The sequence below is a fragment of the Dermacentor variabilis genome, unplaced genomic scaffold (genome assembly GCF_050947875.1).
Source record: "Dermacentor variabilis isolate Ectoservices unplaced genomic scaffold, ASM5094787v1 scaffold_12, whole genome shotgun sequence".
NCBI classification, from domain to species: Eukaryota; Metazoa; Arthropoda; class Arachnida; order Ixodida; family Ixodidae; genus Dermacentor; species Dermacentor variabilis.
The window spans coordinates 23739168-23766311 of NW_027460280.1; the positions used below are offsets into that span (position 1 = coordinate 23739168).

A 27144-nucleotide genomic window follows, 5' to 3' on the forward strand; every position below is an offset into this window, starting at 1 on the left:
GGCGGCTTCTCATGCTGGCGACCCGCTCGTGTTTTTACTGGGCCTGCACAATGCGTGCGTGTCACAAGGTCACGAAGAGGCGAAGGAGGCGACTGGGCTGCGGCAACAGCCCCGGCCGCGCTACAGAATCGCCGTCCGATTGAGCCGTAAGGCCGCAGCTGGGCCAACAGGGCCGATCCGAGAACCAGGCCCAGGGTCACGTTCTCTCCGCGCCCTGGTTCTGCGCGCACCTGGGCGGCGATGTAATCCGGCGTGCGGGCCGCGAGGCACGAAGCTCCCACGCGCTGGCGGGATCGCGCTTTGAGGAAAAGAGCGAATGCGCGCGCACCGCCGTGCTAAACATTCCGACGGCGCGGAAAGCACACACGCACGGGCGCCGTGCGCTTTTCGAGCCATTAGATTATTTAGTAAACTGCACCAACTTGCCTAGCAACTATAGCAGTTTAATACACCACCGTGGTTAGGCTTTCGTGTTAGATGCGTTTTGTTTGTTTTCTTGCTTGTCTCTTCTTTTTCTTTTTTCATAAGGAAGCAGTTCTTGCCAGTGCGAAACACGCAAAGAATTCCCAGGGCACAGAATTCCCTGCAGAGCGATGTAATACTGTGTGTTTCGAGGTGAGAATATCCCGACAAACAATCCGCTCGGGTGATATGCAATGGGTCAAGAGAACCTGAAAGTGTGTAGTTAATTTTGTGGAAGCCAACCGGCAACACACACTTTGTTCTCGCACTTATTTTCATTCATTCATTCATTCATTCATTCATTCATTCATTCATTCATTCATTCATTCATTCATTCATTCATTCATTCATTCATTCATTTTCTCCTTCTTTCTTCTCTCTTTTTTTGCTAGTTGAAGGAAAGGTGCGGGCTGTGCGATTGCAGATCTTATAGCACAGCGGTCACATAGAAAGGGCGATGAAAACAACACAAAGTAGACGGCGGACGAAACGAGCCCCTTTTGCAGCGTTTGCTTCATCCGCTCCCTCCTACCCCTTTTCGAGACGATCTCTCATCGGCTGTCGGCATTACTAGAAATAAACGGGCAGGTCAACCCTACCCTGCCCCGCCAACCCTGCCATTACAGGTGTGCTCAAAAGATATAGCCCCCCCCCCATTCCCCCCCCTTTTTTTTATATATATTTAATCTGCGCAGAAACAGCGTTTTTTCTCTTTTAAATATTTCGAGTAGCATAGAGGTTATATTCGAACGACGCGTTAATTGCAGTTACGTTCGCAGCATTTACGTCAGTCAAGTTTGCTGCCCCTACGTCGCTCGCTCCTTAGTCGTATGAGCGCTTTTCGGCAGCTCTCGTTTTCATGTTACCTGCCAGTTTACCAAAGCCGACGGGGGATTCCGATGGCAGATTCGCTCACGAACTCGGCGCCGGAGCACTCCGCTATACGGCGGCGGGCAACAGAACGAAAACCTGCGACTGAAACACCCGCCACTCCCGCTTCCGAAAGCGGTCAGCATTCACTGCGTTGTTTCGTCGTTTTCGGCTTGAACTCGCGCGCGCATTGTTAGAAGTTTCGTGTTTCTTTGTAGCCTCCTGCGCTCTGATGGAAGTCGCACCGTATATGTCTGCTTTTCTTGTTCGCCGTAATTGTGTGTCGGAAACGTCGGAGACCCAGCGAAGCCTAGCTGCGATCAGTTCGGTGGCAACATATCGACACGGCCTGAAGTACCATCTGAACTGCATTTCGTCAACAAAAAGTAAAATAGAGCCGTTGTTATCTCTTCACCCGAATGCTGGCGAACGACGTCGTTGACGAAACGCGCAACTTTTCGTCTCTTGGCTGGCGGCCGAAACACGATGTCGAAAGCTTGTTTGAATACGCTATAGCTTCTTCGTCGCTCAAGTCCCCGCTGGTCGATTCGGAGCTTGACCTCGATGAAGCATCGCTCTCCGAAAGCAGTAAAAGCGCAAGTTAACGATGCGAAGCACCGCTCATTGCTTCCGAGAGACCGCTATTCGCGTTCACGGGCGCGCGCGCCTTAGCGCTACGTTGGCTGTGGGTGGCCGGGCATCGGCTTCCGGTCGACTCCGTCAATTTTCCCGGAGAAGATAGCGCTGCTCCGTGGAGTGTATGTAGCGGCGGAGCTGCTCCCAATCCTCCAATGAAAGACACGGGAGGCACTCTCAATCTCCGGAACGAGCGGGAAAACTACTGCCGGAAGGGCGCCGAATCTGCCATTGGAATTCACCATCAGAGCAAACAAGGAGTCTAATAGAAACTCGATGTTGGGAAATTGTCTAGCGGAGCTTACTAACCCCAGTGCGGATATTTGCGGAAGTTTAATTGTCAGTACTAATTCAAATTGACGAAATACACATTCACTTGAGAGTAGGCCCAGATAACGATCGAGGCACGAGAATGGATGGCATTTTTTTTTTTGAACGAAAGTGTTATGTGAGATATGAAAATTTGTCCGATGAAAGATGTCCAATTCGTTTTGTGCAATTCCGCGTGACTTTCTGACAAAAAATGGCACGTCACTAGGAGTGAAAGCTGATTTGCTGAGAATAGCAATTTTGTGAATTTAAAGGCCTGTATGGCAAGAACTAAAACCTTGTACCGAGGAAGAGTAATTGTGGTAATTCAAAATCACTTTTTCTAAAACCACACGCAAGCTCGACTCTTTTTGGCTCAGAATAGAAGCAACGTGGTAAATTTGGCTCCTGGAAAAGGCTTTTTTCAATATAGCACGTCGTAAAGAAACCAAAGCACCCTGACGAAACTAAGCGCAGATCTTTATCACTATATATGTGCAGTTTACGAAGCGATTTTGCAGTTATCTAAAAAAAGTTTTATACATTTTACAGGCAGAAATACAAACGCACGGAATGTTTACTCTTCGAATTTACTCTTCGCTTTACGCATCGACTACTGCACTGGTCGTGATCGAACGGCGGTATATGTGATCTGTAGGGGCAGCGCGAATTTGCTTTGTAATTTACGACATAATTCTTCGGGCCATCGACAAAGCAAGGAGATGCAGCGTTTGATATTTTGCTCTGCCTGCTGCTTTCTTTAACGGGAGCAGGTGAAGATATTGAGCAGTCTTGGCTGGTTGTTGCACAGTTTTCATGTTAGCGGCCTTTAAAGAGCACAGGCTGTCGCTGGTCCCCGCATGGCACCTCTGAAATTTTGCAGTGCGCTGCGGGTGCCGCCTTTAAACCTGCTTAATGTGGTTCGATTTTCGTCGCGCCACAGTGCGATTGCGGCGAAAATCGCAGACGCCACACCGATCGCTGCGATGTTTGGGCGCCAACAGCAAACAATAAGGAAGGGAGCAGCTCTCCGTCCAAATTGCGCCGAAAGCTGCCTCGCGTTTTGTTTTCGCCGTGGAGGAATTGTCTGTCGTTCACCAAATCGATAAAACTGCGACTAATTGAGTGGAGCGTGAACGGCGCGAGTGGTCCATACCATCAGCACCGACGGGTGCCGAAGGCAGATAAAAACTCGTATTGGCCAGATTCGGTTCTCTGATTTCTAGGCGTTTGTTGGCACGCTATAGAGTGCTAATTAAACGGCGTTTGTTTCTTTGTTGTTGTTTTTTTCACGTTGGCTTCGGGTGCTGATAGCAGGTGCTTTCGCATGACTTTCGGTTATTCACACGCGCGGCGAGTTGTAAATACTTGTCCCTCACGAGAAGACTTCGGATGTCGTCTTAATTGTCTGGTTTGTTGCGTACATGCTGCTCGCGATGTAGGAAAACGCCGCAGTTGTAGCGCGGTATGCTTTTACGGTCACTTGTATTATGATTACGTCTCACAGGTACGGAGTAACTTAACGAATATGCAACTACGGTCCGGTGCTGTGTCGAGGGGATATCGCATGAGAACATTGAAACCGATGGTTCAACGTCGCACAAGACGCGCGACTTTATATAGCTACACTCTGTTGGCCTCGGCCACGCGTATTTTCCCTGGTGAAGCGAGACGCGACCGCTTAAAGCTCCAAAGCAAACGTCCAAACTATGTATCGTAATGAAGTTTCTTCAATAGTTTATTTAATGCTTTGACTAGGAATATACATTATCGTCAATTTGGTTTCGAAGCGTTAATGTACGATAAGCGTCATTTAAACAGCTTTATCCCTTTTTTCTGATTTATAACTTTTTTTTTCCTCCAAAGAAACGAATAAACCTTCGATATGTTGCGCACTTTGTATCCTTACTGCACCTGCATTAACCGTCGCTTTAAAAGGTCATTGCATATTGCACTTACTTCGGTGCATCGAACTTCTTTTGTTTATGCTGGTCGTAGCATGCCACACTAGTATTCTAAGAAACTACATTGCCTAAACAGTAAACAACACACAAAACAAAGTCAAAATTGCGCAGTGAAGTCATCCAATTGCATCCCTTGCTGCGAACGAAAGCGTCCTTCCAAGTGCGAGCGGTTCGTGCACGTACACAGCTCACCAAGTGTGCACACGTATCCGTATGCCATGCCCAACGAGACGGAAGTTGCTAATGAGTTAGCAATTACATGTATTGCACATAAGTCATGTAATACGCATTAACTCATAACCATATGTAACTATATGTTTAAAATGTGCGCACTATGTATGTATAAAGCAGCATCGTACAACTTGCAAGATACACAAAGACAGCATGATATTTCTATATCTGACTCTTCTTTTTGTTGGATTGTGAGAGGCTTGTGATTTGTTCCGTGATGTCATTTTGACGCCATGTGTGTGCAGCCTCCCCAAAAATTGTGCTCAGTCCAGCTTGCTCTCAGTGCCACCCAGAGGCCGCTCTCTCCGCCGCGCGTGTCTTTCGCTGTGCTCGTTCTCTCGCCGCTTGCCGCAAGAACGGGCGCCTAAGAGCTGCGCTCTAACGTATTAACTATTAACATATTTCATGTTTGCCGTGGCGCCACCGCACTACGTACTGCAGCGTATTGGTTTAAGCTTCTTGGTTCAGATTCACGCTATACTAACAGCGCGAGACTCGGGACGAGAAAGTAGACGACGCTCATGCATTTTAGAATACTATGATGCTACGTCCACAAGTGACTGCAACTCCTAAAGCATTTGGGGCGCAGGCGTTTCGAAATTTTCAGGTATGACCTCTATACATATTCACAGCATATGCGCCGCGATCGACGGACCACGCTAGCGCTGAGATTGACAACACAAATTCCATTCCACGTTCAATGCTTACACACAGATTATTTGCGGCTTCCTTCATGGACTTAGGTGGTCTTTCGGGTTCGTGCTTGCTGCTGCTTCTGTTGCAAGAATATGGCTTGGCACCGTTTATTTGCACTTACGAGCAATGTACACACATCGTTTCTTCAGAAGCTGACGCTAACTGTGCGTGGGTAGCGCGATGGATCCCACTGCGCTGACACGATGACTTCGCTGCAGCCGAATTCCGAATACTGCATATGCGATGAGGACAGCTACATGGGCTTGTTGATGGGTCCTCTTGCAGTTTGTTGTAGCGCAGGCGGAACGACACGGACACAGAAGGCACCCGAGACAACATACAGCGCTGAACGACTAGCTGTGAACGTGCGCCACATCTCCTCGCATTGAGCTTGAAGAACCGCTGTTACGCACTTCAGAACAAGTTTAAACTTCAAAGCATTTATTAAATGACAAAACCCGCGTATTATTTGTGCTATTAAGGACAGGTCAATAATATCATAGCGCACAGTTTTTTTTATTACACTTGAAAAGTTATGTGGGCGTGTGGCACAAAAACTGGCAGCAAGCAACACTGGGCGTTGCACCGGTCGCGTTGTTGAAATCGCAGTCGTGTGAAATGACACTGATTTCGGATACGGACGCCGTATCTCGGAAGTAGTGATGATGATAATAATGATCATGTTTATTGACATCCTCTGTGAAACGGAGCGGTGAAAAATAGTTACCTGGCCTGCTTGAGTTAATCAGGTATGCTATACGTGCTTTTTATTTTAGCCTTTTGTATGTATCTTCCTAATCTTTTTTCTCTCCCTCAAAACTTCTATATCTACCTTGTACCCCTACCTATGCCTGTAACGGATCCGGTCGTATCAATATTTTCTCGGCTTTTTTTCCCACCAATACTCCAAACGTCTCTTGTTTATCTCTACTGCATACATGTTGATGCTTCCGTCAACTTTAAATTCAAGCGCTTCTGGAAGGTGTACGTTACCGACGGGTCTCACTATATGAATGCCTTGGCATTCAGTTAGGATGTGCTGAGTTGTCTCCAGGCTTTTGCTGCAGCAGACGCGTGCTTCATCCTGTTGCGAATATTTGTTCGGGTAGGTTTTTGTCCTTAGGCAACTAGCTCGAGCCTCAAATAGCAAGGCGTACAGATTTTCCCTCGTAATTTCTTTCTTGCCATTCTTGTAAATGTCCATGGTCTTTTTCGTTTCCATTCTTTGCATCCAATTCGCTGTCTCTGTTTCTCTCGCTTTCTTTCTGATTCCTCCTGGTTGTCTATTTGCACTTTCAATATATACCCTGTGCTTGGTGGCCAACTTGACCTGTTCCTCTATTCTGTGTCCACGCTTTTTAGGTTCAGATACTTGTGCACTATAGCCACCCATTTATTTTCATCCATGTTCCTGAGTCTTTCTTCCAAACTAATTTTGCTCTGCGCTTCTTTGACTTCAAAAGAGGCCCTACCCGTGTCACCCTGCTCTACCTCATCTAGAGTATAATTTGAAGCAGCGCTAAGAAGACGAGGGCAGGAACCGAAAACAAACAGCCGGACGAGTGCTGAACTGCCAACTGAAAAATTTACTGATGCAACAACCAGATGACAGTTCAGCGCTCTTACTGTTGTTTGTTTTCGGTTCCTGTCCTCGTCTTCTTCGCGCTGCTTCAAGTTATATTCAAGATGAGCCAACGCACCCAAATCGAGTTGTTGCCTTATTAGTGGCTTTACCGTGGGTTCACAAAGCCAACCGGCCTATACCGATCTTTGGTTAATTTCCAACCTCGACAAGATATCCAATTTTAAGCATAGAATGGCATTCGCAAACGTTAGCGCTGGCATTATTACTCCTTTCCAGATTCTACGCACCGCCTCAGATTCAGATTCAGATTTATAGGTTCAAAAAAAAAAAAAAAGTTACAACATCACAAATATACAGACGAGGGTCCCAAAGTGACAGAACTGAGATATTTATTGTGAAAGAAGTTAAATATTTATTTTGGCCCCAAATTGCTCTATTTTTCATTATTGCTGCATTACGTTTCCCATTTATTTTCAAATTATCTCGATGGGTGCTTGAGTAAGTTATTTTCTTCATTTATGCATACGCCGAGGTATCTATGTTGCTTGACTATGGGTTTGACTTGCTGTTGAATATATACCACGTCATTACTCATAATTTCATTAAAGATCATAATTCCCGATTTCTCTGTGCTAAACTTGGGCCTAGATTTGTCACTGCGTTGTCACGCATATTCGTAATTCTCTGTAAATCGCTTGCATTGTCCCCCAGTACCACTATGTCACCCGCGTACATCAGCCCAGGGACGTTCTGTTGCACCCTTTGACCATTACTAATGTAGGATAAACCAAACCCTAATTCACTTTTTCCCGTCGTCTTGCTACGCCTTTAACATAAATCGCGAGCAAGACTGGAGACAGAGGACATCCTTGCTTCAGTTCTCGGTAGATTTCCACTACTTCATTGCATTTTTAGGCCTTTCCAAACAATATGTACTCTGTTGTCTCTGTATATCTTCCTCTTAAGCTCCAGGAAACCATCTATGCCATCGTGTTTGAAAATATGCCATAACAATTCTTTGTCTACATTGTTGTAAGCTCCCTTAATACCTAGAAATGCTATCCATGAAGGTCTATTCTGAGCTACTGAAATCTCTATGCACTAAGTTAGTACAAAGACCTCAAAGCGTGTGCCTGGTCTTGCCCCAGTATATCATTTTTCTCCACCCAGTTTGACAGCTGTAATTTTATGGCTTGCATTGGCAGTCTATATATCAACGACGTCACTGTAACGGGCTTGTACGAGCTCGCGTTATCCTTGTCTCATTTCCCTTTGTAGATAAAGTTCATCTTACTTTCACGCCAGCCAACCAGAATTTTCTCCGTTTTTACCACTCGCTCTCTGGCATTAGTCATCAGTGTCTTGCTCCTTGGACCCAGGTTTTTGATTAGCTGTATTAGGATTTCCTCGGGTCCTGCGGCTGTGTCTTATGGTTTATGGTCTTATGGTTTAAAAGGAAAGTGATGATTCAAATGGGGAAATCAGTTTGTATTTCGAAAAGAAAACTCTCTCGGAGGCTCTTTTGCATTGCTTCCTCGTCGTCGACTATCGCGGCGTTATCGGAGTCTCGCCTCGTCTCGTATATAGAGGGCAAGGTGGGGTGAAGTGCTGTTCGAAGAAAGACGCGCATCGGTCGGCAAAATAAATAAGGGAGACTTACACTCGCTCACAAAGTATTGCTTAGGGCTCACTCGGACTCACGGGTCGGTCTGATCGAATGAGTCGGCTCAGCAGCGTGTTTGCCGACCTATGCGTCGTGCGCCAGGAACCGAGACCTCACGAGGATCGGAAGCATCTCCACAACAGCGCACACGGAGCCAGCCATCTTCAACCATTTGTGTGGTCACGCGGCTGGCTTGTCTCGTTGCAGCGTGGTGATAGCTTAGAAATTAACAGATCAGGCTTTTGGAGACCAGGAACCGAATTTACGAAGCTTTCGATCCTTAAGTATTCTTTGCCATTAGGTTGATTGGCTGAAATGTTTCTCTTAAGAAGAATTCCAGCGTAAGAGGCCTTTTTTTGATAAATGGTCCCCATTTTATAGAGTATTTTACGAGTGTTTTCACGCTTCCTAAGAACCACATTTTTCCAACTTGGAGAACACATGTTCGTGTGAGATTTGGGGTTCGTGGTAACAAGCCATCGAGTCTCTATCAGACTTGTACGTAACGAATTACATGTAATGAATTACGTATAACATTTCCTTTTATAGTTTTGTAATTTAAGGATTGCTTTATAGACGAGACAAGTTGTAACAAACAACTCAGCTTTGAGAACATGAATTTGGCAAAAACTACAGTGGAACGCCTGAGATCGTAGCATGCAGCAGCCTCGCAAATGCACATGTGCAGACAGCCAAGCCCGTGGACTCGGTATTTTTCTCGTCTTAACGCTCCACCGAATTGGTCGGCGAATTGAACAGGTGTTGCTATACGTATCGATAGCGAAGGCCACTTAGGACGTTAGAGTTATGGCACACTACTGTAACCAATGTTTAACCAATGTTTGTTCTGTATCTCGTTTTTTTTTTTCATTTTGTTCATGTATGGGAGTCCCTCTGACAGTTTCTAACTTTGGGGCTCCCTATGTAGGGCTAATTCTGTATGCAATTCTTTGTAAAACTTACATCGTTGATGAATAAAACTTGAGCTATGATTTTTTCAACTTTACATTGGCCCAACCGGGAGCGTCTTCTCTCCCAGCAACAATGAAGCGCTGTGCGTGATGGAGGACACAGTTTCTGAGCAGCCACAATATTATGCGAAAGATCTGTGTACGCTAGAACAACGTCCTACTCCCCGGCGTGCAAATTGAGCGAACTGGCTATGTTCCCCGTCTTTTAAAGCGAAAGCCTTTCTAGGCTTATGGTGAAGTTTGAGTCAACAGACCTGACCGCCGGAGTGTCCGCCGAAGCGTCATAACGCCATATGAAGACAGATTAAAGAAGGGAAAATGATTGATAGTGACAGTTAGTGAATGATTACGGTATAACAGAGATTGGTAGAGGTTAATAATGACTAGTAATGGCTACTAATGATTCCAAAATGACCAATATGTCTAACGAGGGCTTGTAAGGATCACAATTTATTACAAGTGACTAAGAATGCTTAGTAATGAGCATTAATGACTAAAGAAAAAAAGTGAAACAGAAGAGGCAAAGAGAAAGAGGTGAATGATAGGAGTAGGAAGAGTAGGCTTTCACCGTTCACCTCTTAAGAGAGATCTTATGAGACCCTGTAATTTTCCATTTTTTCCTCCTCGAGCAAGTTTTCAGTGTCAGTCTTCACAGCGAAAAAGAGTGACGATGGCCGGCGAAATTTTTGAAAGGCAGTTGTTAGTGCAGATAAACAGCGTATGAATTGCTGCAGAGGACGTACTGGAAGTGCCAGGCCAGCTTGTTCTGTTTATCGTGTATATGCAATGTTAATTAAAGTTCGGAGGAAAGCATAGCGTAGTAGTAATCGATTGCTATTGTGTAATTCCTCAATTACTTTCGTGGGGCAGTAATTGGTAACTGATCAATTACATTATTCAATTAAGCATTTGTAATCGGTTACTTTTTTTCTATAACGTGCACAAGTCTGTTATATATACAGCGAGCTGAATGAGTACAACATATAATGCATGCGATCTCGCTACCATCTACCGTTTTAAATATTCTTCTCAGCCACACTTCCCTCGTATGTAGTGCAGTAAGTTGGCGTTACTTGGACTGATAGTTCTGGGATTCCGTACAGGTGCCGGCGAGTTCCTGCGCCTCTGCGTATAGGCGCTGGGAGTACGAGCGCACCTTCGCCTCTTAATTCCGTACTTCTAGCGCTTGCGTTCACGAACTCGACTACACGTTTAGAATGCCTGCAAAGCTATTGCCACTGCAGCACTAACGCTTGAAGACTGGCGCAGAGTTCAAAACGATTTCGTCGCCAAACTTAGACCAGCCGAAGGAGCGAGACCGTGACAAATCTAGTGCCTCTCACAAGTATTTGCGAATGGGGCGCCGTCGCTAGGGGAATTCGGGTCAGACTTGGCGCGACGGGATCCTGCGTTATAAAATGGGCGAGCTGCGCGGAGCGACGACGCCTTGCACCTCTGACTGGTGGGACAAACCCTCGACGTTTGCCTTTCCATTTTGCCCGCGGGCTCCGTAACACGATAACTAGGAACGTCACCAACCGTTTTGGTTCACTCGCCCCCTGCCCCGTGTCTCGCCAGGCACGCGTTGCGCGCGCTGCTCTCGGAGGCAGTGACAGATGAGGATGTGGCTGCTGACACGTGTGGCAAGTGGAGCCTCGTGGGAAGCGGGATCTCCACGGCACGTTTTCTAACGCCGATCTGTGCCAGAACCCGCTGCGCCGTTTTTAACCACATGTTTCGGCGGCTTGGCGGAATGCTCGCGCACAGCAGAACGCGTTGGAATGCCCTTCTATGGCGCCTGATTGAGCTGGCAGAACGGGTGAGCTCGCCTCGCGCCCCAGGGCCCAGGCGCGACATGCGGCAATTGGTGTCGTCGATGTCCTTTGGTTCCTGATCGTCCACGCATTATTTATTTGCTATAAGAAATAGTACAATGCGGCATGAATTGCTCAACATTTTATGTGCAGCACAAAATATGCAAATGCTAAACAAGCGCTGAGCACCAAGGAGAACGTAATGGGAGAAACAGTAAAGATTAAATAAGTAAATAAATAAATGAACTAATGAGTAAATTTATTTACACCATAAAGGGAAAAAAGCAAGAATTTTTCATCGGAAAAAGAACGCTACACCTATATATGCAGCTTGACTATAAGCTCCAGCCATCCGGACGACGGCGCGCTGTTTCAGAAAAAATAGTGGCACGTAACTATTGTGTTCCTTCATAGCGGCCGTTTCAGCGACGGCCGTCTCTGATTATTAACAATAGGGGATTCGAATCACAATAATGCTTTTGCGGGACAACATATATCGCAACAATGGTGGACAAGAGAAAACTCCCTGTCGGATCATTTAGCAATCTATTTATCCAAGATTCGCTAATTAACTTTATCAGTTATCAACGGTAGGCCGCCAATGCCAACTGGACGGTTGCAGTTAATAGCAAGCTCACAATAAATCTGCTTTTAAAACGTTTCTAAACCCGTTGTTTGAAGCATGTTGGCGCAAACAATTCCCGCTAATTTTCAGGGCGAAACTGAAACCGACTGCGTGAGGAGCGCGCGTAACCACGCCCTAATGTTTACGTCACGGGATGACATAAGCTTTAAGCTTCGTCAGTGGTTATAGGCCCTTTTCTCGCCATCCCACGGTTGCCGCCATGCTTGATCACGTGGTGACGCATCCATTCGTTGCGTCAGCTGCCTCACGGTGGATGACGCCCCGGTGCAGCTCGGCAAAGCTCCGTTTTTGCGAACATCGTAGACGGTGACTGGGCGCACGACACGCGAAGCTTTGGCCGCAACAGCTTTAGAGTAGGTGCAGAGAGAGAGAGAGAAAGGCAAAGGAAAGACAGTGAGGTTAACCCGAGATTGTCTCCGGTTGGCTACCGTGTACTGGGGGAGGGGCAAGGGGATGCAGTAGGTGAGAGAGAGAAGGATATAAAAAAAGAAAAAACCTAAACACACACACACGCACGTACACACGAACTGTTTCTGTGGGCACTGTCACGCAGCCCGCAAAGCCGTTCCTAGTCTTACGCAGTGTCACCGTACAGTCCTACGTCACACAGTGTGCAGTCACAATCTGTCAGAAAGTCCCGTGTCTTTCAAGTATCGTAGCAGCGCCTTCATAGCAGATCGCGCTGATGTTCGCGTAGGCCAGTTTCCAAGGATCTTGTTTTCTGACATTGGGTGCTTGTCCAGTTTGTCTAGGGTGGCTGAGAGGACCGTTCTTTGTGGGTTAAAACGAGAGCACTGACAGTAGATGTAAAAGTGCTGCCAGAGATGAGATGAGAGTAGATGTAAAAGTGCTGCCAGAGCTCATTATACGCTTTGTCGAGCTGTTGCGAGCACCATGGTACATAGAAGAGGGGCTAGAAATGTTTTCCAAGCTGTCCGGTGTTTTCGCTTCTGAATTAAATCAGGATTACAGCGCCCTTTGCGCTTAGTTGTTTATTTGCCAATTAGTTTGAAGCAGCGGCTTGTTATGTTTCTGACTCAGTAACGTAGACTTTTTGGCCAGTTGGTGCATCAGGTAGTGTCGCTGAGGGGAAATACGGGCGGGAAGAAACCGAGTGGACAGGGCTCACAACTGAAGTTTAATGAAAGGTTTTCCAGGGAGCGGAGGGCCGCACATGCGCATTCAGAAGGCTCATACAAATCTCACGCATTATCACATGTAGACATTGTAAAAAACGCTGCCGCCCAAGGAGATAACTAATTTCTTTATCCGTCAAGGCAACTGACGGGACACTGACACACGTGGCAGATTGTGCGTATATTTGGCCAGCCTAAATAATTTCTCTCGCCAGTCTGTCATTAGACTTGTTTAAAATGGGTGCATTTCGAAATAGTGCCCACTCGGTTTCTTCCCGCCCGCATTTCCGCTCAATACTTGACGCAGTAATGTTCCTCGGTGCGGTCGCTATATTTTCTGCCTAATCGCTTGCGGGGGTAATCAATTGCAGTAAATTCGGTCTTGCCGCGCGTAATTAAGGCTTGGCACGTAGGTCTGTACATTGTAATAGCCTGCAGCAAAGACGCATTATCGCGTAGTCATTCGCTCATTCTGTGGACCGTCACGAAACGCACAGCTTCGAACATTCATGTGCTGTCGGTATAGTCGTCACACACGCTTCAGTTAATTGATTCCATTCACTTAGTCTTGATACGCGAGCGATACAGTGGGCAAAAGTTTCAGTATGTGTTGGGGTGGATGTGTGTACATAACGCGCGAGGAACTTACTGTGTGCCAGGAAGCGGCGCTGCTCCTTTGTGACTGTAACGAGCGGTACTCACTCTTGCCGACGTTACGGAATTGAAGCCCTTTCTCTGGAGATGAACGATACAACATTGGCGTACGAGTTATTTCTTTTTTTTTATCCTCGAGCGAGGAAAGCCCTGCATTGTGAAGGGCCGGGAACACAGGCTGTTCTTGGTCACACAGATTCATTCCATTCTTCAATATGCCAGTCACTATTCTTGCAGCAAACTACTGCATAGGTCTTCCCTCTTCCGTTCCACATTTTGCAGTATGAATGAAGCACAGTGCCTGAGCTATCACCCAGTTGTATTTCCGGCAGCTGATGGCTCTTACACGCGCTTCTAAGCTCTCCCATCCCCTCACTGCCTCTACCACGTGACGGGCTACCCACACTTCACGCACACTTCACACACATAGACTGTTTTCCACTTTGACACACCTAATCGTAACGCATTAAAGAAGTACTCTTATAGGCAAATAAAAAAAAAAAAGCTTCTGAAATTTACGGGCTCTCAAAGCCTATGCATTGCACTGCATTATTCAAGAGCACGCCTTCTGTGAAAATACGTAGGCATATGTCCTATGTTCTTGAATCTGTACTTTCAGCTGTTAAAATAATAAGGGAGCGTGGGCTCAATCACCGCCAGTCCTTTAACTTTCTAAATGCGATGGAATTTGAGTTCGTAGACGTAACGTTTTATACGGCTGTATAGATTGATCTGCGGAAAAGTTTTGTCCCTTTAAATTAGCAAAGAAAGAAAGTGTTCTTTGCGCACAAGGATCACCCTGAGTCACTTCTGTCCAGTTACGAGTGGCTCTGGAAATTGTCCTTCTGCAACGACTTAACCGACCAGATGAATAAGCTCAGTCTGAAGCTGCAAGGAGAGGCACACCTCGGTCATGACCTGTATACATGGGCATAACATTCTTCCGGACAAACCAACAGTTTCTCTAAGAACAGCTGCAAAATCGAAAGTGCGACCATTTCCGCTGTTGTTCAGGGATTGGAGCTTGTGGCAAATACGGCATTTATTTTCCTGTTTGCGCTAAGAATACCCGGCGACCTGCACACACAATTTTGCGGACGATTCCCTGACCTTGACGCCAGGAAGCAGGAAGTGCAAATGTTCCAAGCCGCATTCAGCTGCGATGTGGACGCCCTACCAGATTCCTTTCAATTAGAACTAATTGAAGTCCAAGTCAAACGACATCTTGAAGTACAAAGGAGAAAATCTGATCAATTTTTCTATGGTACCAGGCTCTGAAGATTTCCCCAGGTTAAAGCAATTTTCCCGCGTTTACATGCCAATTTTTGGCACCACCTACCTTTGTTAGCAAACTTTCACGAGATTAAAAAAAAGGGGAATTCGAGATACAGGGCTAACTTATGTGACGATCGAACACCAGAGTTCTCTGCTTATTGTTGGTTTATCAAGTGTGCCGCCAAAGTTTACTGAACTAATAAAAATTGTGGCTCTTCTGTAATCGAAAGTAGATGTAAGCACGAAATGGCTACCGGCAAAGCAGATTGGTACAGTGTATGTTCTCAAAAGCACACCCCACCACACCACACGAACCTCTTTTGAACTGAACCTCATTGCAAGTGTCGTCTCGGCCAAACAGCTACCCGCAGCGCGCCGGACGCTGTCGGCTTGGTCACGCAGCGTGGCGCCATCTCACGAGCCGCGGTACTCCCGGACCGCTGGCGTTGGCCCTGTCTCAGCGCTAAAAGATGACAGTGAAGTGTATGGGGCCCTGTATCTGCCTTTTGAACGTCGCTATTCGAAAGGACAAGTAAAATTTCAGCGGGCTAGAAGTTACAGCTTGAGTGATATTGTGAACAAACATTTGGAAGAACTCGGAAGCAGTATTTTTTTAAAACTTGTTTGGACAGTAACTAGCGTATGTAATGCGTTCCTGTACTAAGGTTTGGGGGCCAGCGACCGCATTTGCTTAAGTTTGGCTGGTTGCCCGGACGTTCTCGTATAAGTGCCCGGATAACGGCTCTGGTCGCCGTCAACGGCAGCTGAAAGCATTTCATGCTTAAAACGAAAGCATCACGTCCATGACCCACATTTGCTCCCGTTTTATGTTTTGGCAACGGGATGCAGTTCCCATGCATTCAAATATAGTAGATTCTGCTTAGTGCCCTGTACGGCATTGCGTGAGCTGCCGTCACATGCTTTCCCATTAGTACATATGCTTATATTGCAAAATATGTGAATATACTATTGTAAATATGCGAATATTTTCTTCCATATTGAGTTTTTTTGTGTGTGTGGAAATTATACTATAAATTTATTTATTGACATGATTATAACCTTTGTTATTTTTGTTACTCAGCTGCTTCTACGTTATTATGTTGTAACTTCTAGCCGTTTTTATTGTTATCTTTCTGATGGTACAGTGTCTTCTATATTGTACGTTTTACTCAGCAGCCACCATCCTTCTTAATAGAAAATTTAAAGCCTTTGTATTTATGCTGTTTTCTTTCCGAGATCAGGAATATTGTGCTTAGTGCCTTGTTTCAGTGGCTGTCGCATGCTGTCATTGCCGTAAGTGGTGCCATTTCGATTCACCTGCTGTTCTCTGTGAATGTTGAGAGGTTTTAGAAGGCGTTTAGTTAGGCTTGATGTTCATTTTTTTTTGCCAGAAGTGTACACTGTGTGCATGTAAATAGGGCGTTACCGCATATCGCATGTAACCATGTGCACCTCCCTTTTTAACCCAACATTAAAATCTGCTAGGAAAGGCTTACTTTTTAAGGATTCACCATTTGGTCTATTAACTACGAGTAAGTTCTTAGGGGCTTTGTCGCAGTTAATTTTTTGATGAGATTTATTGGTTAAACCGCGCAAGAAAATGTTAGCGTGCCATCTAAAAATACTTGCGCGCACCTAAAGATATCTCTTGAAATAACTCGTCTTCTTAAGGTGTAAGGTATCCAGTACGGCAATAACTCTTGTTCATAAATAGCATACCGCCAAATATTGCAAATATGGTTTCATGGCTGTGATCACATACATCCGAAAGAAACAAAAAGGACGGTTTTCAAACGCGTAGTCGCGTAGCATTTCCAAGTCTCATTTTATTAAAATAAGCGTTTACTTACGTGATTCGCTCTTTATGGCGGTACCAAAGACGTAAGCATTATGAAATAGCCAAATACACAAGACAGACAGGAAGGCGATACAACACGGGCGCTCTATGTCCTGTGTATTGGTCTATTCTGTACTTAACCGTGCTACACCAACTGACCAACGCTTCTATTCCACTGAAGCGTACACACCGTGCACCAGAGTTGCCGTAATGACACATTAGCAAAGCAAAGGGCTCTGTGTAAAGGATGGCGACGCTTCCCAGACAGTCTCAACGACCTGTATATATACGAGCTTTGCGCAGATACAACTATGCGAAAACAAAAAGAGACAGACAGCGTGCCACAGTGTTAACAAGCTTGTTTGCCACCTCGCCGGTTTAATATTGTTACACGCCTGTGGTATTTGATTGTTTGAACGAGGCGCGTGGGCACCATCACTCGAGAAAAGAGGAGGAAGAGCGCTCTCTGACTCTCGAGCTGTCGGCTGAACTGGCCAGCGCTGCATTATCCCTTGTAAATATATTTTGTAAATAGTCTCCAGTTTTAATCCTTCGTTCGCGTAACAATATTTCTAATCGATATAGCCACCGAGACTTGCCGCTAGAAGCGAAATTCTAGTGCTAAAATAATTATTTCGCCCCTTTTGTGGACGTCATCCAAGAAGATAAATGCAACTAATTTAAATAATAATATATTATTTAAAGAAAGCACGCCCGTTAGTTTGAATAAAATTTTAGTCTCTGCCCTGATGCGATCTGGACCAGGAGAGGTGTTCTTCACCGTATGAATCAGGAGACGACGACCACGGCGGGCATTGTGATGATGAAAACGAGAGGAAATGTATTTACAGCTGTCCAGAGGGCCCGTGTGATGGCAGAGGGGCTCGGCCTCTCTGTACCGACGTGGGAGCGGCCCGCATCAGTCCCAGACTGATCCCTCAGGACCTCAATAAAGTTCTTCATACCATACCATTTGTCCAACGAGATGGCGACTCGTTCGAGGTCTCAGGAGGTTTTGAGTAAATTCCCGCGTAGCCAATACAATAGGCGGATAGGTTCATTGTGCAGGAAATGTCTGCTTGCTTGGTTGTCGGAGTCTGGTGTCAGGAGAAGCTGGGTGTCACTGGAGATAATTTTGCGAAAAACGTTTTGGCTGGGTTAAAAGAAGTTGTTAGATTAGAAGTAACTTATACCCTTGGAGTAAATAACATGTTCTATTACAGGGAAGTGATGTCAAAGAGGTGGGCCTATAATTAGAAGGATTATGGATCTCGCCACATTTATGAATTGCAGTTATTTTGGCAATTTCCAATGCGGAGTCACCGTGCTGCGGTGAGGCAACTGAGAAAAAATTAATTCTAGTATATAGACCAATATTCTATAACACTGCCTAAAGCGTTAGTGTTAATTAGTGATAAAACTTAGTGCTGTTGCGATTTCTTTATTTCGCGACACTTGTAATTTGATATGTCATTTATTTGTAGCGTAATCTATCTACGTGAAACAACAAGTTATGGAAACTTTTTTTTAAATTCCGTCTTCTACTTAATGCTTTCTGATACCGTGAAAAGTTCTGGAATATATATTTCTCTGACGCGGTTGACCCTCACATGTCGACGTACGTGGCAGCAGTATTTGGTAGCCGCGTGAGGTGCTGCGTGATACGGCGGCTCTTAGCTTTTTCAAGGCGACGGCATTCCTTTATGATGGCGTCGATAGTCGAGACGTTGCCGAAAACAAGCAAATGGAAAGCGTCGTTCGCGATTCCTTTTAGCATATGAGGCACTTGATCTGCTTCAGACACCGCGTCGCCAGCTTTGCGGCAAGGAGCCAAGACATCTTGGATGTAGGAAACGTACGGCTCTGTAGATGTCTGACCACGAATCGCAAGAGCCTTTCTCGCGGCAGCCTCGCGCACAAAGGGGTCGCTGAACAGTTTTTTTTTTCTTTGAAAATGTCCCAGCTGGTGACCTCGTCTTCATGCTTTTGGAGCCACACGCGTGGGGTGCCGCTGAGATGAAAGATGACATTGGCGAGCATAATCGTTAAACCCCAACTGCACAGACGCGTTCACAGAGCTTGATCCGTTCGTCAACGTCGTGTCCCTCCAGGCCAGCGAACACACCAGGGTCGCTATGGTGGGCAACCGTGACGGTCGGAGCAGTCTCACGAGCCGCAGCCGTACGTTGCGGTCTCTTCACCGGGAGCCATGGCGACAACCTCGATGCACCGACCGCTGCGGAGATCCGTGGCGGGGAGGGGGATCGCATAATTCCGCCAAAATGTTACATGTGCAATGACGCCGATAAAAGAGACTATTTACACTGTATTTACACTGGAGCCACCTTGCTTGCTTGCTTGTTCCTCAATTGTGGCGCTTACCCACTACAAAGAATTGGCCAAGAAGCCGGCACTTAAAGGTTAAAAGTTATAGGGAAGGGGACACCGTCAGGTAGAGACAAGCTTCCGAACCGGACAAGCGCAAGTTTAAATCGGCCCCACTCTGGGCCGTCCAGCAGGTCCACGACGCCGCCAGGAAACTCAACCTCCCGGTTCCGTCGTGGGAGCTGCGCACTCCAAGGGGGTCCAAAGCTCTCGTGGCCTGCAGGACCTTGACTAAGGTTGATTTCCTTCCTTCCTTGCGCCAAGAGCCCAGACACTTCATCGTCTTTTTCGCGGCGGCTCGTCTCTTGAGCATCTGTTGATTGTATTGCAATAATATTGTTTTAATTACCTCTCTGAAATCGTGAATAACGGGGGTATTTACTTCTGCCAGCGTTAGTTTTGTGGTTTTTCCCGCGTTATCTTTGCAGATTCACTGCGCGTCTACAGCATCAAGCTCACCTGTGCGAAGCTAACGTGCTGCTTTCGTTGCTTGAATATTCTTTGCATTCTACCTTTGTTGCCCTGGGCACATGGTGTTTTCTGTCCTAAAAGCTTAGTTTGAAAGTTTGCCCAGCGGCGTAAATGTAGTTGTTGGTGGTAGTACGTCGGACGCAGAGGACGTGGGCCGGTGTGGTCACAGAACTGCTTCATTTCTTTAAAAGAAGAGTGTGTCGCGTAAATTGGCTGCTTGTTGGCGAATGCAACTACGGCTAGCTAACAAAAAAGCGGCGCACAGGTGATCTTTCTTGATTTCCCGAGCAGTTGGCGAGGTGGGACTGTTTAAAAGGCGCCGCCTCTCCTTGTCTCCTTGCAGGGACCTCAGCCATAACAAGCTTGCTGCGCTGGGGGAGAAGATGCTCCGAGCTTCCACGCTACTAAAAAACCTGTAAGTATTGCTGCCCACTAATCGGCGACTACTGGCAATGAAAGACGGCGAACATTGGAGATAAGAGAACAGTGTCTCCCGTAACAGCATTGCAGCAAACTATTTCCAGGGCCAGTTCTCAACACGTAAAAACCCGGGGCACCATAGGAGATCGTTGTTCGAAACACACGTTCAGCTTGCGTTCAGTTTCGCCTCACGCGATTGGCCTCGCCGAGTCGTCATGGGCCGCGGGTGCGGCTGACGACTCGGCGCCACGTATACGCTCAAGCTGTTCCGCTCGGAATACACCGGTGAGGTGCTTGCTTGCGTGGACGAATCGCGCGCCCCTACGTGCACGGCTGCGTCTATAGTGCAAGTTTTTCCCTATCAGATAATCAACATTATCTGCCTTTTAATTCGCACTGTCATAGCACTTTTTTTTTTTCGCGTCCAACCGATGGCACGTCGCCCGGCATCAAACAGTCCGGCATCGATTTATGTCCCTCGGTAGTATATCTCGGCCTATGCAGATTGACGGCATCGCTGACTATCGGTTACCCGCTGTGGTGGCTTACTGGCTTTGACGTTGCGCACCTAAACCTGAGGTCAGGGGCTCGATTCCCGGCCACGGCGGCCGTACTTTGATGGTGCTAAATGCAAGAACGCTCGTGTCCCGTGCATTGGGGGCACGTTAAAGACCCCCTGCAGTGGTCAAAATTTATACGGAATCCCCTACTACGGCGTGCGTGAAAATCAGGTGGTGGTTTTGGAATGTAATACCCTAGAATTGATTCGCGTATGCTAGCTATACGTAGGGAAATAGAGGAATGGCTGATTCGTTCTCGCTAGAGATGCGGTTGTCGGCAAGAATGCCACGCATAGCTATACGTCATTCCTGGTTAAAATAAAGAGAAAAAAATTAAGCGGATTCTACGCAGTGTGGGAATCGACGTTATGCGACGCATTTTGCTGGTAGCTGGCTACCCGATATAGTATGGGATTACGCAAAGCGTTATACAGCTGTACCCAGGTTTTAGTGTAAGACGAACAGCTGTGTGTCTGACGCGAGCGTGTGTGTGACGACGATCGCGTGACGCCGAAGGTTTTGTACTCCGGCCATTTGATGCGAGCTTACTTGATGCCGATTGTTGGGTTTTGCATTTCTGCTGGACCAGCGTAATTGAGAGGAACGCGGGTTGTGACGTCATCAGCGACTACCCGATATACAATCGTACGTATCTATGGCTATGCCATGTGGTGTATATTAAAACGACGATGTAATTTGCACTTTGCCGACGAAACATTAAAACCTGTTCGACCTGGGCCAATCATGAAGGCGGTGCAGCGTCGCAGAGGTTCTACGTAGCGTTTGCTCCTACGAGCAGAGTACCGCGGGGAATGTGGGCCGATCCCGGAAGGGCAGTTTCGCACGGTGTCTCAAAGAAAAGAACGCGAGAAAGTGGCACGTGCCTCCCGCGCCATAAGTTTCAAGGAGCAAGTCGACTTTCGCACTATAGGAGTGCGATCGTGACCTAGTGGTTCGAGCATTGTGCGGCCGTGTTTGAAGGCAGAGGTTCGGTCCCACCGTCGGTCATGCAGTTGTTTTTATTTGAGAGGTCCGAAGTGGGACGAGATAAAAAATACCTACCAACCTACGGCAAAGTGCCTGGAATGACGCAAAGAATGCTTCGCAATAGAAAAAAAATATATTCACGAGGTTTTACGTCCTGAAGCTGTCCCTGCGGTCTACGAAAAGCAACCCGGTGTAAGACTGCGGTTTAATTTTTGTTACTTGCGATATATACTCGGCACTATGATACACGCTTGCTTTCGCATTTTGTACCCGCTAAAACTTGGCCTTCGCTTCCTCGACTCGAACCCGAAGCTTAGCCTATTGAGTTATTAATCAACACATAAAAATATTGAAAGAAGCAGTGTGAACAGTAGGTCAAGAGGTAATTTTACCAAGCGACTTCAGTACTTCAATAACATTCTGATGGTCAAGGTACACACTATACAGCAGCGTTCTGTCGTGTTGTGCAAGGCATGGTTATAGCACTTGTGTTCTATTACAATGTGGAGAAACGGTATAGTGTGTGGCGTTGTGCGAATGTGTACCGATCGTTTACGCGCCGTGGTGGCGTAGGGACGCTGCGCTGCTGTGCCCGAGCACGCGGGATGAAATCCCGGCCGCGGAGTCCGCATTTCGATGGGGGCGAAATGCAAAAACGCCCGTGTACCGTGTATTCGGTGCGTGTTTTGCGAACCCCAGGTACGCAAAATTAATTCGGAGTTCCGGGCTATGGCGTGCCTCATAATCATATCGAGGTTTTGTCACGTAAAACTCCAGTAGTCTGATTTTCTTACCGATCATTTAGAGTTTAATAAATGGCCCCGAAAGTGAGCTGTCGTCAAGCACGCACACGCACTCACAGCACAGCGAGAAAAGAATGACAATGGCGTTTTTGTGGTGTGTATATGATATGCAGCCTCTCTAAATTTATAATCTTGCTCGCATCTCTTGAGTTCTCCCAATCTTGCGACAGCCTCAAACTTAATCTAGCTGTACCTGCAGATAGACAGACAGACAGACAGACAGACAGACAGACAGACAGACAGACAGACAGACAGACAGACAGACAGACACAGACAGACAGACAGACAGACAGACAGACAGACAGACAGACAGACTTAATTAAAAATTAGAATTAAAAAATTAAAAAAACGAAAAGCTTTCAACGTGAGAGACCTTTAATTACCGCAAGCTCGGCTACTAAACCTCGCCAGTCGATGCCAGTAGCGGCATCCTTGTCGAACCTGTGCCAGAGAAGTCGTCCTCGTCGGATGCCTCGCAGGCGTCCTCGGCACCCTATAAACGACTTCGCGCTCGGTGCCGTCGATTGCGTTGGACATGCAGGATTTCTTAAAGCCAGTCTGGATAATCTCCAGGCCGGCTTTACGGTGGGCGCGACGGACCGCTCTGGCTCGGTACTTTGGCTAGTTTTGTTCACGAATATGGGTCGATAGCTTAATTTGGGAAACGTTTTTAAAAACAAATAACAAAAATAAAGGGCCAACATATATAGATTCAAATAAATACGCTAATAGTGTTAGTAGCCGCTACTAAAGATCGAGCGTCTTGCTTTTCATTGCTTAGCTCAGCTGCAGCTTATACCGTGCATCATGGTGGCACCAGCTAGGCAGCCATGGAGACAGCTTTGTCGATGTGCGTGTCTTACCATTCACCACAGCGGCTGTAACGCTTGCCGGTCTGGTGGGCTTTGCAGCGCGTGCGCGGAAAAAATTACGGCGTGATCGAACCAGCGGCGGCTGTCGGATATGAGGCACTATAGACGCGCGTCAGGAGCTTCCGCGCTTTACACAAGGCTGAGCTGGTTTAAAGACCCGATAACGTGCACATGGCTGTTCAAGGGGTCGTCTCCAGCCTGTACGTGCGACGCTTGGAAAAATCTGCTGGAGAAGAGCGGGATAGGCGGCTTCCACGAACGGCCTTGTCGAGGCGTAGGCCTCTTGTACTGGTTTTCATGGCACTGTGAAGAATTAATTTAATTATGGGGTTTTACGTGCCAAAACCACTTTTTGATTATGAGGAACGCCGTAGTGGAGGACTCCGGAAATTTCGACCGCCTGGGGATCTTTAACGTGCACCTAAATCTAATTTACACGGGTGTTTTCGCATTTCGCCTCCATCGAAATGCAGCCGCCATGGCCGGGATTCGATCCCGCGACCTCGTGCTCAGCAGCCCAACACTATAGCCACTGAGCAACCACGGCGGGTGGCACTGTGAAGAGGTTGGATGTTGAGCTATACTATAGTAGCAGCTGCTACTAGTATCGCCCGTTAACTGTGGCTGTAAAGAACACTTGCATAGAAAGACGTGGCTTCTACTATAAACATACTGGCAGGTAGCAGGCACGTCCTTTTCTCTGATGTTTGGGTCGTTCACAGAGCACGTTGCTGAAATGAGGCGACCAAGGTGTAGGCGTTCTTCGCCGTCGTCGAATGTGGCCCGTTTGCGTGCTCAAGTCACCGTGCCGTGCTTGCGAAGACCAGCCCTTGAACGCACTGTAGCTTCCTGGTGGTGGCACCCCTTGCGCAGCGCGTTCGCTTGTTTTCTGCGCTGATTGACCCGGCCCGAGCTAACAAGTGGCCTAAGTTCGGCCTCTTGTTATTATTGTAGCGTGCTTTAGTATCCAGTACGCAAAGTGTGTCAAAATTGCGCCTGTCAGTCACCTTAGATTTGAAGGGCCTGTAAAATTTAACTGCTCGAGTTTCGTAGCCAGGTTAAAGAGTTAATTTGCCCAATCTTGCCGACGAGCACGGTGCTCGTTTACACGGTGCTATGACCGGATTCTTCGTTGGGGTTACACCGGCTGCGTTTCTGTAATGCGTCGTACCGCCAAGGCGTGCGGCATTGTTAGTACTTGACGGGTACGCAGGTGACATAATTTCCTCTTATTGCTGTCTTGCCCGAGCCTTACTGCTTCAGCTATTTTTACTCTCGTTTTATTAAGCCGGAACTACTGAGCACTTGACGCATATCGGCAGACGTACTGGCATTCCGGCGTCAGAGAAGTATTGCAACGGACATTGTGACTGCCCTTGCCTAGAACCCCCTCTCGAATATACTTGCAGGCCAAGGTGCTGTTTGCTTGCACACCAGAAATGGGTACCAGTCGCGCCTAGCACAATATAGCATTGCAGGTTTTTCAGGTTCAAGTGTTTCGCTACGCAATTCCGTAGGCACCAGGACTATGACACTCGGTTAAGAGGCGGGCATTGATTGCAGTGCTTCACAGGACGTTACACGAGAGCAACTTTGCCGGTGCTTTCAATTTTCAAAATCTCTTCGGTAACGGCCACGAAAGCTTGGAGCCTTATACTCCACGTCTTGCTCGATAACAGGTTGATGTTTTGCAAAATCGTCGGCAAGCTGATACCACGGCGTCAACGTGCTGTTACTTCGTTATATTAAGGTTCGCACTAGATTTCGCTTTCTTGTGCTAAATTAAATAAAAATTAAATTATGAGGTCGAGCGCTTTTTTTTTTTCGCCAAATTTGGTCGCAGGCGGCTCTCACGGTGTTTTGGACGCTTCAGAACATCTACGTAGAAAGCTGAATTAACAGACTGACCTCCAGGTACAAATGCGCGGTGCGCTATTCCGTGGAAATGAAAACCACGATCACCATGACTAATTCTTGCTTTGTTCTTACGCGCTTTTTTTTTGTCCTTGGCTCATCTTTCTGTTTCCACTCCTTGCCCTGCGAATACGCAGGGCAAGGAGGGGAAAACTTCTATTCAACTTCTAACTTCTATTCTTTGTCGTGTTCGTAAATCCGAGTTTCGCTGCCGGTGACAACGTTTTGCAAGAATTCAACGCTGTCGTCTTCAGCTTGCCAGTCAATTCTTTTTGTGGCAACTTTTGCTCAGGAGTCTGCAGTTTCGGCGCACTAACTTTTTTTAATTTACAAATTTTCAATTAAGATACCGTGAACGGACGACTTTCCGAAACCAAGTCATTCTGATATCGTTCTAACAGCCATTCGGTGGTCACTGAGCACAAACGAACTTGCAAGATCGATGTTTTCATTTTCGCACTAGGTAGGCCGTCAAGGGCGGCTTCCACGAGCATTTATAACAAAAATAATCATGATTTTTATACCGTATTGTTAAACACTTTCCTATGAGGCTCCAACTTCATCTTAGGCCGGGAGTGCCCCAACTTCACAAAGCTGCCGGCGGCCACTTCAACGCACAGCCCAGCATCAACGCACACGTGGAACATGGCGCATTCTCTTCTGGCCCGCCTGCTAGTGCGCGCTCACAGTGGACGCGTTTGAATACCGCGTTTTAAGTGTGCCACTTGCCTGCACGTGCTCGACCGCCTACTGCGGTGCCTAGCAGAACGGCTAGAATGTGCTGTAATGCAACCGTGGTGGCGTCTGACGCGGTCAAGGTGAAACCGTGGGCTACGGGTGAAACAAGGCGTGGCCCCCTTGTTTTGCCGTCATGATGATAGAGGCACTGTAATTTCGTTGCAGCACGTGCCCAGCATGGGGAGTGGCTGGGATTTCTTCCCTACGAACAAGTCTAGCGTAAGAGAAGTTTTCAGCCAATCCTCGTGCTGGCCGTCACATTAGAGAGCTTTAGAATAGGGGACCCAATAGTTTTGGGCCCCAAATAGCTTTGCGGGTGTTAGCGTTGGGGCACGCAGGAGTGAAGAGTTTTGGAATAGGGTTTTACGTTTGCGGATAGCGTCTTGCGCTGACGGCGCCACTACGGCGTTAAAGAAAAGCTATTAGAAATTATTAAACAAAATATACCATTTTATGATACGAATAGTAATTTTGACTTTTGAATTTTGACGTTTAATTACAATTTAGGGGTTATTCTGTAAGCAGCAAACAATTAGTTGCGCTTAGTTTTGAGCAGACCAACTTTACGTGCCTTCACCAGCCAAGCTTAGCCGTGTTAGGCCTGCGAGCGATAAAATCCACAATCGAATTCGGAACCAGCGGCGTCTAATGAATCAATTTCCATAACACACGCTAGTTGAGAGAAAGCGATAACCGCAGTCACTTCTCCTAGCTTGCAAACTTCACGCGTTACCACGAATCGAACCCAGTTTAGTGCTAGGTTAGAGCCGTCGCTTCGATGGGTGCTGTCATGTTTGTTTACGCAAAGCTTTTGGGGCCGCTATTTGGGCTTCCGCTAAATCGGTGAAATAGCGTTCCCAACGCAAAACCCAAACGCAGTTTGCGTCTCGCGCATGCGCAGTGGCTTCGACGCTATTTCTTTAGGGCCCCAAAACGTTTGGGGCCCCTATTCTAAAACTCTATTAGCGAAGGCGGCCGGCCAGTGCGAATGAGGAGCCCTGTAAATTCATAAAGCTGTCTGCCATTGCCTTCGCTAATAATAGGCCCAGAGTCAGGATTGCCTGAAATTTACTCTTACGAACAATTCTAGTGTAAAAGGTTTTTGTGAATACCGGCCATGATTTTTATTGCGGGAGCATGTGCATTAGCAATTCGGTTCCCTGGCTTTCTTCTTTTTATAGAAAAAAAGGTGTGCTTCCCAGGGTTGCAATGTGGGCTTGCTGGTAACGCACCTCGAATAGGTTT

At 46.9% G+C, this 27144-nt stretch overlaps 1 protein-coding gene across 1 annotated transcript in view; it reads left to right on the forward strand.

Annotated features, from left to right (window-relative positions):
- Positions 1-27144, forward strand: part of sli (slit guidance ligand) — a 416482-nt gene that overhangs the window by 209157 nt on the left and 180181 nt on the right. Inside the window, exon 5 of the mRNA XM_075676723.1 lies at positions 19949-20020. Coding sequence (XP_075532838.1) covers positions 19949-20020 — 72 coding nt within the window. The remainder of the gene's footprint in view (positions 1-19948; positions 20021-27144) is intronic.